This window comes from Mercenaria mercenaria, unplaced genomic scaffold, assembly GCF_021730395.1.
Source record: "Mercenaria mercenaria strain notata unplaced genomic scaffold, MADL_Memer_1 contig_764, whole genome shotgun sequence".
NCBI lineage: Eukaryota > Metazoa > Mollusca > Bivalvia > Venerida > Veneridae > Mercenaria > Mercenaria mercenaria.
The window spans coordinates 62,867-78,036 of NW_026463664.1; the positions used below are offsets into that span (position 1 = coordinate 62,867).

Here is a 15,170-nt window from a genome sequence, read left to right on the forward strand (position 1 = left end):
ATTACAATACATAGAGTAAAACGATTTTTGGCAAACAGATTTCTGTTAGTGCGGCAGAATAGGTTACGTGACCTCATGAACGTAAATATGAAATGCGATTTTAAAATAAAGCAATGTGATGTCATTGCGGTTTTTATTAAGTTTTAAATGAATCTTTGTACATGTATTTTTTTTACCAACAATTTAAAAGTTTTTTTTTGTCAAACAATAATGTAAATTCCTTGAGGGCAAATAGGTCACAGAGGTAGGATATCCGCTATAGTAACTATCGTTTGAGACATTTACCTTTTATACGGGATATAGCACATTCGCTTTTGATAACAAATTAAAGAAGAAACTTTTTATTGATTTCTATTTCTCAGCAATTTTAAAGGTGGTTAATCAGATTTTGGTCAACTTTCAGATTTTTTAAAAACTTTACCAACTGATAATTTACACTTATTTGTGTTTATCAAGTTCTTAATACACATCAGATTTTCACTGGAAGAATTTTTAAACTATGATTTTCCTATCCTGGTTGCCCAACCAACATACATTGCCTAAGGAATGTTATGAATATAAGCACTACTGTATTAGAGTTGTAAAAGATTTGCATTGACAAGAACATATCTTGCCAAATTCATTAGAAATGCAAGTTTATAAAATTATTATTACCCTCCCTTTGTCTATCTCGGTTGCGCAACCCAGATAGATTTAAAATAAATCAATTCCAAAGATACACTTTGTTTCAAAACTTGCCTTTTGTTTCAGATAGTTGTAATATTCCAATATATATCAAATGCAAATGTAAAACTAGAAATTATATTGAAATTAAAAGAAATAATCTACGTTTTAAACACTTTTGTATTAAAGGGAGATAATTACAAAATTTCTTAAGAAGTAATAAATCATACATTTCCAATAGGTATCTAACTTTATGTAATGGGTCTTTTCGTTCCTTAAATAAATCTCTAACAGGATATATAAATACTGAAAAATGTCAGAAAATGTTCCTCAAAATTAATGTGATTGACTACCTTTAAGAACCAATGCGGTACGATCAAACAGTGATGTGTCACATGGCGCGAAAAAACATGACGTAATGCCATGACAATCTCGAGCAAAAATACCGCTTTGATCTCCACTTCAGATGTCAAGATACTGACACACTTCTTTTAGCTCTTTGAGGGGGTGTAAATTGATCATGAAAACAAGGTCAATTACTTAGTTTATCAACTGAATAATAACCGATAATCTTTAACGTTTTTTTCATCTTTTTCAACACGGGTGGATGGACGATGGTTATTGTGTCCACATTTTTTAGACACTTTTCAAAATAAATATTTTTCGGGAAATAATACTATTGTACATAATACTCCTTTCATAAAAGTGACAGTATTAAAAGTGTCAATTATTAGGGCGAGTGGCTGTTCACTAAGGGAGAGTAGATATTACTGGCTATTAGTCCTGCAGGGCGAGTGGTGTGAAAATTTTTTTTACACCCCTGAATTTAGTCTAAATTCTTATATAAATGCTCTCTCAAATGGGCTTTTTCTGTTAATTCTAGGAAAAAAAAACTCTTGTTTTAATTAAAAGTGCGGGAAACGACGGGGAGGTAAGATGGAGGGGGGGGGGGGGGGGGGGCAAAATACATGCTGTACACCGGGTGTCCTTCAGGTCCCGCTGCTCCTACGCCTATGTTACACTTTTTGCTTATCATTTTGATCATTCTATCATATTTTCTTCGATCGCGCGCCTCGTCACGTGCCAAATGTTACACGTGTGAGCACCGACCGAAAAGAAAAGAATTATCAATCTGTCTCCGTGGACCTTATTAACAAGACTTTGTGCCAGAGACAATAATTAATCTGTGCTCGTTAAATCCAGAAAAAAAATCTGAAGTTACGTAACACTTTCGACGATTGCGCTCATACCTTTGTGGAATTTAAAAGCATACTCCAGACTGCAAATTTAACAGGAATATAGGATATATAAAAATAATGATTAGAAACAAAAAGAAAATATCAAACCTTTGTTAAAAAAACCCTGATTGGAGTAATGTAAGACTAAAGCAAAACTTTAACGGAAAGAAAACAAGTTTCAGCTCGCATTAGCGTTAATTATTCATGAATGATTTGAAAATAGTTTGTAAATGTTTAAATCTGTTTCTGGACATCGTAGCTCTGATGGACAATAAAAGTTGATAAATGATAGTTCGGGGATATTTTTTTATAATTGAAATCGGCGGTTATGAATAACAATATTTAACGTTCTATGACTGCTCTCTGGACATTTTACCAGTTATTTAAGTCAAATGTAAATCTGGCATAATAAAGATAATAATAATAATTTAATAAAAACAGAGAATGGGTTCACGATCCGATTTCGTACACCAGGTCACGTGACAGCATACAGTGTGATTGTACTCCTATGTAAATTTTCCCTTGTGCGCCTCATATAAATCTGCATAGTGCCAGCAATACTACGTCATTTATCTCATACGTCATAAGTTTCTTTCAAAGAAAAAGAAGCATACACAACTGGGACTCGATAGGGTGAATATTGTGTTCATTGTGAAAGAAATTGGATATGTGGCGGACTGTAAATACAGTAAATACTTCCTTAAGGATGCTAAAATACAGGTTATCTTTGAACCATGCGTTTGGAAATGATGTTAAATTGAACAAGTCATCGTTTCAAGGGCATGGTGCGATTGATGCCTGAATTTCATCGATGTGTAAAAGAGCTTGTTTGTTTACAACTGATTCATTGAGGATTGGATAGAGCTATTGAAGACTTGGAAGAATTTTGGAGTGTTTACAACTTTGATAGGTTAAAAGTGAGTCAATTTACATTTTTTCTAGATCTAAATAACATGTTTTTTAAACACAAAATTTCATTTCACCCATGCATTCACTTGTAGTGAATTGTGAACGAAATGAGTTTTGAGTCGCTCCCGATAAAATTCACGAGAATTTTCCCGCAATACTTCATATTAGAGAGCAAACTCCAATGGCGACAAGAAATTACAATGGGAGACTGCCGTTGAAAATATAAATTTGTCATTTATTTGGATATTTGGCAAAGCAGAAAAAATCGTTAAATTTCTCGAGGGTGACTTTTTTTTAGTTTATCAAACCATGTTTACTTTGCCGGTAAGTGTCGTAGTTTTGTCATATGACTCCAAAGTTGGGGTAAACCTTTGGAATGGAACAGACTTTAGTGTATGGTTTCCTTAAACCTAGAAGTATTTCGATAAACTAGAAAATATTCAAAGACAAGCTGCAAGATTATAAGAAATAAGTATGCAATTATAGACCTAGGGCATAATCTAAAATATCATAAAGACTTAAATCGGAATACATTGCAAATAAGAAGACAATATAGTAGACTAGTTTTATTTCACATTATGGTTTATTATCATGTAGATGTTGATCCAAATCAATATGTTACACCTTGCACAATACAGTCCAGACTTGCATTTCAGATTTCATCTACTACAGCTGATCATCACAAACATTCATTTTTCCCTAGAACATTGTTTAGTGGAACGCATTACTATCTCATGTAGTCAGTGTTAAAACAGGCTTCGGTTTCAAATCACTTGGTACATTGATGTTTACATCATGTTCCAGTCCAAGCTTTTTACTTTTATCCTATTTTAACACTATTTACGTCTTCGTTTTTGCACAACAGTTTAATTATATTTAATTCGTAGTTAAGGGAATTTAGGTTTCTTTTTCTTTGGTATGGTGGGGGTACATCAAAGGTCGAGAACAAAATGATCTAGATACTAGAATAGTTTTTGCTCAATAACTAAAGAACCCGATTATCGCATGTGGTCACTCAATGGTAAAGGACACGGAAAATGATTTCCACACAAAAAGATGAGAAGGTTGTCTGGGCGAAACAGTCTATAAACTATATAGGACGTTTGTTGTCCGTAGAATATCCTGATGGTGTTTGAGTTAAGAAAGTCGATGGGTAAGGTGATGGTGTAATTGAAAATGGCACAAGTCTAAAAACGAATCCTGTATGTAATACACTTGCACTATTTGTTGACATAGCAATCGCATGTTTACCATAGCAACACTTTAAAAGAACTTTGGTATGTTGCATACAGCCATCTCTGAAGTTTTTGTTTTTCATTAAAAATTTCTTGTAAGTTTGTCGTTATTGCACGATCTTATTTTGCCTATTTTTGTCATGTTTTGAAATGAAAGATTATATGTATTGCAATTTATCGATTTTCCAAGATGAAAACTATCCTGCAGTTTTTAGATATGAGAAACAGACAGACAGAAAGAAGAAAAGGGGTGGAAACTTATGTTACATTTGAAAAAAAGAAACACCAGGAAGAATATCGATTTAATATTCTAACGCATGTTAAAAGATGTTTTACTTCTAACTGAAAAATGTCTGTGATGTACTGAGGATACTATTACAATTTACCAAGCTTTCCGTATATACTGCGATACGGGATGGCATTATTCTTATTCGATGATATTTTCGAAATAATTTTATCGAGATAATGTTAATTGTTTGATAAGGTGTTTGCGTTTTATTATACATTATTTTATAATTGCAATGCCTTTCCTTATAGTTGAACTCTCATATCTCCAATTTTCGTACTTTTATACTTAAGTAACATTGTAACTACCGAATAAAATTTCACTTAACTGAATATGAAAATAATAGCTATTTTCTACATATTTGCAGCATAGTTTTGGGAAGTATTCATATATGTATGCATATCTTATTCTATAAATAGAGCGGTAGCCAGTCTGATCAGCAAATACAGTAGAATTCCGCTATTAAGACCACCCATGGTTCTTTGTAAAACTGGTCTTATTAGCGGTCTGGTCTGATTAGTGGACAAGGCTATACGGGGAAGGTCTGGCAGATAATAACACATTGGAATACAATCAAGACGCAATAATGGCAAACACAGTGTTCAATTTATATGTAGCTTTTTTTTTTTCTTTAATTTCTATATATACTAGCCTTAAATACTTGATGACTGTGTTAATCAAACTGTGTATTAATTAAGGACGCACTTAACTGATAATGATTTGAATTTTATTCAATTAAAGACAATTACAACAATAACAAACCTTTTCAAACTTCATTCTCCGCTGAAATCCCAAACCTATTTACATTAATAATAACAAACAAACACCGTAGATCTAATTAAATCCGTTTTAATCCAGTCAATTCGATCAGCGGGCATTCGTCTAATTACAAACAAATTAATTATTTCAACAATTTCTTATGTTAAAATAGCGATGTAAAACACCAAACATCTTTAAATAACAATTTCAGACAATCAAACAGTTTGATATGTTGTTTTTACCACGTTTAAAAGACTTGTTAGCAATTAACGGATAAATACACAATGTACACGCTTAAAGTGTTAACACGATGTCGCACGAGTTAATTACCGCGGCGAAGTGTGAAAAAATCAAACAATTCTGAAATTGGTGGTCGCATTAGTGGATTAGCGGTCTGGTCGCATTTTCGGACAAACGACCAATGCAAATGAACAGATAATATGACTATTAACATTTGTTTTGATAAAGTTTGATCTAACTTTGAGGTCCTTCTACAGTATTTTAATTAGCACTACATGTAACACAAAAGAAAATACTTACATTGTCAGATTTTGCTCCTTTAATAGCCGCTTCTTTCTACAAAAAAAAGTTTTGTCATGTATATGGCTGTTAAACATGGAGCCTACCAGGTATGTTAACATTTAAAGTATAAAGAATGATTACAACTGTTATTTATAGTGTGACTATATATCCAATCAAGACATCTCGAAATTGCCTTTGATAGCATTTTTGTTAATACACGACAGCCATGGTTACTACTAGACATTTACGAATTAAGTCTACGTGGACTGTGAACACCTAAGACGATCGATTTTTCAAGGGGACCGTCTCAACATGATAATTTTAATTTATGTGTGGTAGGAAAACATTCCAATAATGATGGTTAGGTCTGGCTTATTATGTTACCGCACAGGATAAGATTTGGGTTTGTCTGTTCGCCTGTCTGTTCGCCAGAGAGGTGTTTTGTTATGCATATCGCAAAAAGTATTTGATCTAGCGTCATAACACTTTCCCAAAAGGTTCTTCAATATTATAAGTTGCGCATCTGCGACAAAGTTGAAAAGATGAGCTTATCTGTTCGCAATGTATCCGTATTCCATCGTCGTCGTCGTCCGAAATGAAAATAAATCTTAACTGGGTTAGCTGGGATCAAAATGTAGGTCAGCAGGTAAAACATTGTGAAAACTGTAGAAAACGTTATATCTTGCGTCTCCATTCCTTTGTTGTTATTATACGCCCGAAGGAACGTATTTTGGTGTTCGTCTGACCGTCTGTCTGTCTGAGTGCCCGTCTTAGGGGTCAAAGGTCATATAACCTTGTTTCGAGTGCGATGTGTAACTCTTAAAGTGCTTGAAGGATTAAAAAAAAACAAAAAAAAATTGGCACAAATGTTCACCACATTGAGACGACGTGCATAGCACATAGCTCGCTTCAAGGTAAAGGTCACATTTAGAGGTTAAAGGTCACATGACTTTGTTTTGTGTTTATGTTGCTTTGCATTGCGGTGCTCTTGTTTTTATTTGGCAGATTCTTTTTTTTTTTGTTCACTTACAATATTTTTTATTGAATTACTTCCCTTTTATGTTACTAGAAATAGGTGACTTTGTAACTGTTTTATTATTAGCGGTAGGTAAAAACCGAGACCACTTTTCTTTGGTACAACATGGATGGTACCTGCAAAGTTAAGGTGTATTTTGACACATCTGTACCTGTTAATAATTTTAGTGGACTAAAAGTTTTTCGGGGAATTTCTTCCCTTTGTTGTCAATTTCCTTAGGACTTCAACAGTAAAGTTCTTTAAATTTTGCTCCCATCCTCTGATATCTGACTTTATCAAAACCTTTGGGGGCCTCCGTGGCCGAGTGGTTAAGGTTGCTGACTTCAAATCACTTGCCCCTCATTGATGTGGGTTCGAGCTCGTGGCGTTGAATTCTCCATGTGAGGAAGCCATCCAGCTGGCTTACGGAAGGTCGGTGTTTCTACCCAGGTGCCTGCTCGTGATGAAATAATGCACGAGGGGTACCTGGGGTCTTCCTCACCATTAAAGCTGGAAAGTCGCCATATGACCTATCATGTGTCGGTGCGACGTTAAATAAAAAAAAATTATCAAAAACATTTACCAATAATTCTAAGTTAAAAAGAGACATAACTCTGTGTCAAAATTCAAATCACAGTTATGAGGATTGTTTTTCCTGGTGTAGACTTCGATAGTAAATAGCTATTTTAAGTTTAAAGTCAATAGCTTTGATAGTAACAGAGACATTTGACTTTATCAAAAACTTTAACCAAAAATTCTAATTTAAAAGGGGCATTATTCTGTCAAAATTCAAATCAAAGTTATAGGGATTGATTCTCCCGGTGTAGACTTTGATAGTAAATAAGTATTTTAAGTTTCAGGTCAATAGCTTTGGTAATAACAGATATATTTGACTTTATCAAGAACTTCAACCAAAAATTCTAATTTAAAAGGGGCATTATTCTGTCAAAATTCAAATCAAAGTTATAGGGATTGATTCTCCCGGTGTAGACTTTGATAGTAAATAAGTATTTTAAGTTTCAGGTCAATAGCTTTGGTAATAACAGATATATTTGACTTTATCAAGAACTTCAACCAAAAATTCTAAGTTAAAAAGGGGCATAATTCTGACAAAATTCAAACCAGAGTTATAGGGATTATTTTTCCTGGTGTAGACATTTATAGTAAATAAGTATTTTAAACTTCAAGTGAATAGCTTTGATAGTAACAGAGATATTTGACTTTATCAACAATTTTAACCAAAAATTCTAAGTTAAAAAGGGGCATAATTCTATCAAAATTCAAATCAGAGTAACGCAGATTGTTTTTCCTGGTGTGGACTTCGATAGTAAATAATTATTTTAAGTTTCAAGTCAATAGCTTTGACAGTAACAGAGATATTTGAGTTTATCAAAAACTTTAACCATAATTTTTAAGTTAAAAGGGGCATAATTCTATCAAAATTCAATCACAGTTATGGGGATTATTTTTTCTGGTGTAGACTTCGATAGTAAATAACTATTATAAGTTTTAAGTCAATAGCTTTGATAGTAACAGAGAATTTTGACTTTATCAAAACCTATAACCAAAAATGCTAAATTAGAAAGAGGCATAATTCTGTAAAAATTCAATCAGATTTATGGGGATTGTTCTTCCTTGTGTAGACTTTGATAGTAAATAATTATTTTAAGTTTCAAGTCAATAACTTTGATAGTAACAGAGATATTTGACTTTATCAAAAATTTTAACCAACGGAGACGACGACGCCGACGCCGGAGCGAATGCAATAGCTCTACTTTTTCTTCGAAAAGTCGAGCTGAAAACCGGCACATCCAAATTTTATTTCACCTACCGCATAGTGATGATATAATAACTCAAACCTTATTGCCGTTATAAACTCTTTTTTCATATCGCGCATAATATAATTAAACTATGTTGAGACGGTCCCCTTGAAAAATCTATCGCCTTAGGTGTCCACAGTCCACGTAGACTTAATCCGTAAATGTCTATTAACTTTATAAAAATTGGATAAGTTTCAAGGGGACTGTCGCCATCTAATGGTCATAGTAAGGTTACATAGCAAGGTCTAATGTCAATAAGTGCATATTAAGTAAAAACGTCCGATTTTTTTACATTTTTGCCACCTCTTAATGGTTCGGTGATAATCATGAATTTGAGAAGTAAAATAAATAAAATCTGGAATGTTGATCCCTCGACGGCACCGAGAACAAAGCAAACAGTGAAAATTGCAGACTCGGTTTGATTATAAGTAACGTCGAGTAGATTTATTAAATTTGAGACTGGCAAAATTAAAAAACAACTGTTTCTTTTATAGAATAAGCTGAACTTTTCGCACGCTCTGATTTTTTGCTCATTTATACAAGCTAACCTCCTAAAAATCCGTTTTTTGTGTAAGAATAAAAAAGCTAGGTTTTGTCTGTATGAGCAATACAGAATAAAAAAAGAACTATTTACGGTATGTTATCAAGACTAGTACTGTCAAACTTTGTTTGCTCGAAATCGAATATTTTGCTCACTTTCCTTGGATCGAATTTATCATCAGGTCCTGGCACAATATCTTTTTAATGTTACTTTTCATTGGCTCGTTCTACTGATATCTCGAACACGTTTTGCCTGACCCGTCGAACGAACAAAGATGGACAAAAATAAATATCCTTCGGAAGCATAGAACGCAATGACGTAACAACATAGCAAACTAGGTTTCATTAGGTCTGTTTGTGAGATAGTATGAAATATGCAAATTCTTTCAAGCATTATCTAAAATAGTATATGCTATCAATAAAAGCTATTCAATGGTTTACGCATGTACTGTACACAGTAGCAATTTTAGGAATGATTTGTCATCGAAAAATACTATCTTTGTACAAAAAGTCAAGAGGTATCAAAGTTTAAATATAGATATTAGATTACTGCAAATGTAACGTTTTGCATATCATTAACAAAAACATGATGTTCTTCATATCTTTGAGTCAGTTAAAATTATTTCTTTGCACAATAAGATTAGGCTTCTTGTAAGGACTTGTAACCGCTCATCAACTGTTTTCACTTCTACAATTTTGTAACTAATTATTTGTGATGGTTATATGGATGTCATATCTTAATACCTTATTGAATTTCTATAGTACATGTATATCAAAATGTACTGACTTTGAAAATAGGGGTAATACATGCTTGTTCTTGTTATAATGCTTTCAGTATTCTAAGTGGATGATTGGTGTCAGAACCCGTCACAGCAAACGTATCAATGTATCACGAGAAAATCTACTGAAGTTATGAAATGAAACAAATGTTCACTAACACTACTGTAGCCTGAAACGTGAAAAAATAAACATATTTTCCATTAAATTAAGTGTTGAATGCTAATATGAACTAAACTAACTTCTTAACTATACATAAAATTTAATAAACCATAGAATATCCCACTTAACAAACTTTTGTCGTCTTAGCCAGATATATTCAATTGCCAGTATTTGTTTAATATAAATCCATTATTTTGAATTTCATATATCTTCTTCATGCTCTTCTTATCTAGCAGGAAGTTATTTTAAATCATTGAATATCTTAGCTACTATCGAACCACTTTCATCAGTTTGATTAGTTGAACAACCATCTGTCAGTAATAATGAAAATATCGAAATGTATGACTTCAATATTTCACTGAATGTGCCGAAATGTGAACATCAAGTAAATGTGTAGTACTTTGAACAATATTTACACAAGGAAGTTGAAGTGAGTACGGGCAACTGACTTCTCCAGTAGGCATGTCAGTTGGAAACGTGATTTTTAACTACGCTGGGGGAAACGTATACTTTGGTCCGATCACTTGCCATTGCTTGATAATTTTGTTCTTCCCGAATGAATCTCTACGTCACATAGCAATTATCCTATAATGATATCATAACCTATATACATAATGCCAGGAACAACCAAATTCGTCATGTCTTCGCTATTTATTGTGTACTATATATGTAAGAAAAATGATCTTAAACGTCGCCTCATGTGCAAACTCTCTGGATAGCATGGATAAAATCTCCTTAAAGTTGTTTTTTATTTTATTCTGCACTTCCCTCAGGTAGGGAAAACCCTACCTTACTGAATGACATTTGTTGTTAGTCGCAGATCCTGAATGCCTCCATACTGTTTCTGATAGATCAGAGTATCTGTCGGCAAAGTCGCATCTCGCTCCTGATTATTAATATTTCTGAAGTTCATTTTCTTTGATCTGATCTTCCTCACCAAATGGACAGGTTGGTGACGGTGTCAGCTGTATTCCTTGTACATGTGAGCATTGCGTTTGAGGCCTGACTAGCATGACTTGTTTCGACCGATCAAGGAGATGAACATTATCTTCCTCTGAACTCATCTGAACAGTGCCTCGATGGTGGTGACTTTATCTTTGCAGCTTACAGGTGTTGCTAGTTGCTCTGAGCTTCTAGCTTCCAGATCAGATCGTGCATCTGTGAGAAAAACTACCGTGGAGCTTACTTCTGCCGAGCCTTCAATCATCGAGACGTCCATAATGAGTGCTTAAATGTCTGCCTTATTTTTGATGCAATGCTTTCATGTGGCTGCATGTAGTGTTTCACTTCTGCCAGGTTGGTACGGACAGTTCATGTTCGAACTCGCGATCGCGTTTCTTTGCCTCGTGAAGAAACTGCTATGCTTCAGCCGATATTTCGAATAGCCATCCATTATGACTTTCATGGAATGGTTTATGAAGACCTGAACATCTCTGCTTGAAACTGGAACTTTAAATTCTGCTAAAGTTGGTCTCCAGGTAACACGTTTGTAAAAGGTCACTCCAAGGTATGTTACCTTGTCTGCATCAGTCAACGGAGTCCTATCCAGACTTTGACCACCAACTACTCTGATGACAGGGAGTATAGTGCGATGGTCATGTTCTCTCTATTGATCGTGACAAACAAATCCTCAATCTAAACTGAGAACTTGATTATGTCTTCTTGCAGCCTGTATGTGGTTGTTGTGGCGCCAGAGTACTAAGTCGTTAGCGTACAGTGCAGCCTTTACTTCTTTCGGTTGTTCAGACACCAGGCAGAAAGCGTGAATGGGATAAATTCCGCCTTGGGAGACACCATGACGCATCAATTAATTCTAACTGCTGGTTTGTTCTCAGCTGACTCTTGATCTGCTGTTGTAGATCTGTGACTTAATCCATCTCAGCATGTCACCTCTTACTCCACTCTACATTAATTTGACGAGAAGTCAAGCAGTCTAGAGTTTGCTGAATGCTCGCTGTATATGAATTTATCTGTAAGCACGACTATATGCTCTTAGAAGGTAACTTCTATCTCTCGAGATAGGTAAGTGATCTGGCGTGATCAGACGTGCATTCAAAATCCTCTCCATGGTCTTTCCAACAAAACTACTCAGACTGATAGAACGATAGTTTTCATTCTCCTTTTGATCCTTCCCTTTAAATGGATGAGGATCATGACTGCCTCTTTCTATATCTGGGGAAGTAGTCCTTATCTCCAGCTGTAGTTGCAAATTTCCCAGAGTTCGCAAATTGTTGCAGTGCAATTTTGGGTCAGCATTTCATTTAAGATTCCATCTGGGCCAGGGCAAGTCTTTATCGTCAACTTCCTGAGAGCTGTCTGTAGCTCATGCTGGTTAAGAGCCTGGTTCATGCATTCTGCTGGCACTTGACAAATTCGCAATTCCCTTTGATCTATTCTGGCTTCCCTTTGCAGTTCTCTGTTTATGGGGATGTTGCATACATATTGGTAGCTGACGGCAAAAGTGTTGCCGCTTGTTACACGCCAACATTTCACAATCTTTTCAGAATTTTTTTGCCTCTTCCAGTGTCTTCATTGTTCAGCTATCTCGTCGAACTGCATAACATTTGACCATCTCGCTCTAGGCTGAGCGACGCTGTTTTATTTCTTTCAACTCTTCCTCCTTGCTTCCGGTTTGCGTCTGAGAAAATTGGCCTAGGTTCACTGTAGAGAAAGGTTACATTCATCTGAGGGAATGTTTTCTGCTTCCTCCTTGGCTTCTGATAATTTTGCCTGTAGATTCCCCAGCTCATCACTCCAGAAGGGCAAGAGTTTTCCCCGCTCCCCTTGGAATGGCTTTGTGAGCTGCTTATAGTATACTCGAGTTAAAGTCTTCGACAACCCGATTGATGTGTCTACCTTCAAGGATATTTTTACAGAGCTCATGAGTAAGACTTTTGTAAAAGGTCAGGCTTGTCTTCTTGTATATCAATCTGGGAGTGTTGTGTGACGTATAGGCTACACGGAACAAAGTAATGGATAGGCTATGATCGCTACCTTCTAGTCGTCATCAACTTTCTGTTTTACATGTCCTTGTATGTCATCAGTAAACTAGGAAAGGTCAGAGGTTGATGTCGTTCGCCAGCTTCTGGAATAAATGGTTCGAGGATGGCCCGAGCTGTTGTTAAGTATAAGATTGTTGTCATCTTGCCAGATCTCTACTTCGTCTCTACGTTTATCCAGATGGTCATATCCCAGTGCTTATGAATGACTCTTAAAGTCCCCTGCAATGCTGAATCTGGTTTCATGGGTTCAATTTTTTCCAGACATTGATGTCTCTCTCATGGAGGATGTGATCAAATTCAGCATTCTTGTTAAAGACGCCCTCTGCATTTCAATTCATCAACCTTAAATACTGATGATGATTGATTCTCATTTTTGGTATGTTCCTCCTTTTTCTCCTTGCATGTTGTGGAATTAAGGAGTGAACCTAGTAGCTGTGGGTGTAATCTGTCGAGGCTCAGGACCCGGCACTGAATCTTTCTGGAGGTACCTCAGAGATTCAGAATCACTTTGCTGTTTACCGAATAGATGTGTAGTCATAGCGATAAAGCATGGTGTTGTTGTTCATTTATAGAGTGCAAATGGCCTAGCATCTCTATCTTGATCTCTCTAGATTTCTGTCGGAGTTACTTTACCCTTAGTTCCGGGTCCATACCCTACCCTGGGGACACAGGGGTTGTTTGTCCAATAGTAAGGGGTCTGTTTATACGCATCTAGGCATATCCACACACCTGTGGGCCTGGCATACCACATGTTAAAGGGTGGACGTCCTCCTAGTCCAATGCAACCATGCCCGAGGGGCAAAATATGCTCAGTTGCCGTGTGGCGCCATCTCGAAAGCACCATAAAGGGCTTCTCTGAAAAACTGCAGGGAAGCTATGTACTGGCATGGAAGACTTACGCACTCGGATTCATTTTTACCAAAAGGCTATCCAGCGGCGTATGTTGAGAACGGAAGGATACAATCACACAATAAATAGCGCACTACACATGACGCATCGACAAGGAGGTCTTTACACTGATGCTACAGATCGAATGTGATTAAGATTCAACACATGGTTCATAGGAGGAAGTTGTATATCAAAAATATATTATTTACTACTGTGTACCACAGAATAAACGCTAACTTCTTAATAATTGCATCCAACTCTTTGTTGTCTATATATTGTTAGAATATACTGTAACAATAATGTAAATGTTATGTTCTACTGTCGGCTTCAGTATCATGACTTATCCACAACCACGGGGGAGGGCTCCGTTACCGTGTGGATAAGATCGCTGACTTCAAATCACTTGCCCCTCATCGATGTGGGTTCGAGCCTCACCCGGGGCGTTGAATTTTTCATGTGAGGAAGCCCTCTAGCTGAAGGTCGGTGGTTATACTCAGGTACCCACGAAGGGGTACCTGGGGTTTTTCTCAACCATCAAAGCTGGAAAGTCGCCATAATTATGATCTATACTCGTGTCGGTGCGACGTTAAACTGAACAAAAAATATTATCCTTAAGCACTAATAAACACAACCATCCTGTCTTCCAAACAAGCAATGTTCTTCTGTAGACTTCAGTATCATTCCCTGTCCAATAGACACATCCATCCTGTCTTCCAAACAGTCGCCTTTTTCATATATATAAATCCATGAATATATATATATATATACGAAAATTATAAAAAGACCTCACACGCTCTCTTTGAATGTCTTAAATGTTACTAGTTTCACCGTAAATGATTCATTAGTGTGTCTATATACTCATGTATTCCGCTACGTATTATATGCAAATTTCGGAGCGTAATAATAGATGACGAGGAAATTTACTTGTATATATATCACGCATACAATAAATGTACACTATTGATATGAAATAACCGGCTTACAACAGGCTTTAAATTAACCGGGGCTTGGTTTGTAGTAGTAAACCTAACGCTGTCGATTCTTACTCACATTTATTCTGTCTATATCGACAAAGCCTTAAATAAATGATAACATCTATTTTACACATCGTTCAACATCAACATATAAATTTACAAGTTTCATCAATATTAGCATTCGAAAGCCAATTCAAATTATGATACAATTTCATAAAAAAGAATAAATAGTTTTTACCAGGATCACTTCCAAAAGAGCTAAACAGATTATATATCTGTATACTTTAGACAATACTGCAAAGTACGCCTTACTTGTACAGAACAAAGAAGTGGAGAGTCCAGAGAATAGAAAGATAGGCGGGAAGAAAATGATTCGCCAA

General features: G+C 35.6%; 1 protein-coding gene across 1 annotated transcript in view; it reads right to left on the reverse strand.

The window, feature by feature from the left end:
* Positions 1-11,133, reverse strand: part of LOC128554808 (transient receptor potential cation channel subfamily A member 1-like) — a 63,288-nt gene extending 52,155 nt beyond the window's left edge. The window contains exons 1-2 of the mRNA XM_053536122.1: positions 11,035-11,133; positions 5,631-5,666 (exon numbers count right to left, since the gene is read on the reverse strand). Of these exons, the coding sequence (XP_053392097.1) occupies positions 5,631-5,666; positions 11,035-11,133 (135 nt within the window). The remainder of the gene's footprint in view (positions 1-5,630; positions 5,667-11,034) is intronic.
* Positions 11,134-15,170: the final 4,037 nt, after the last annotated feature.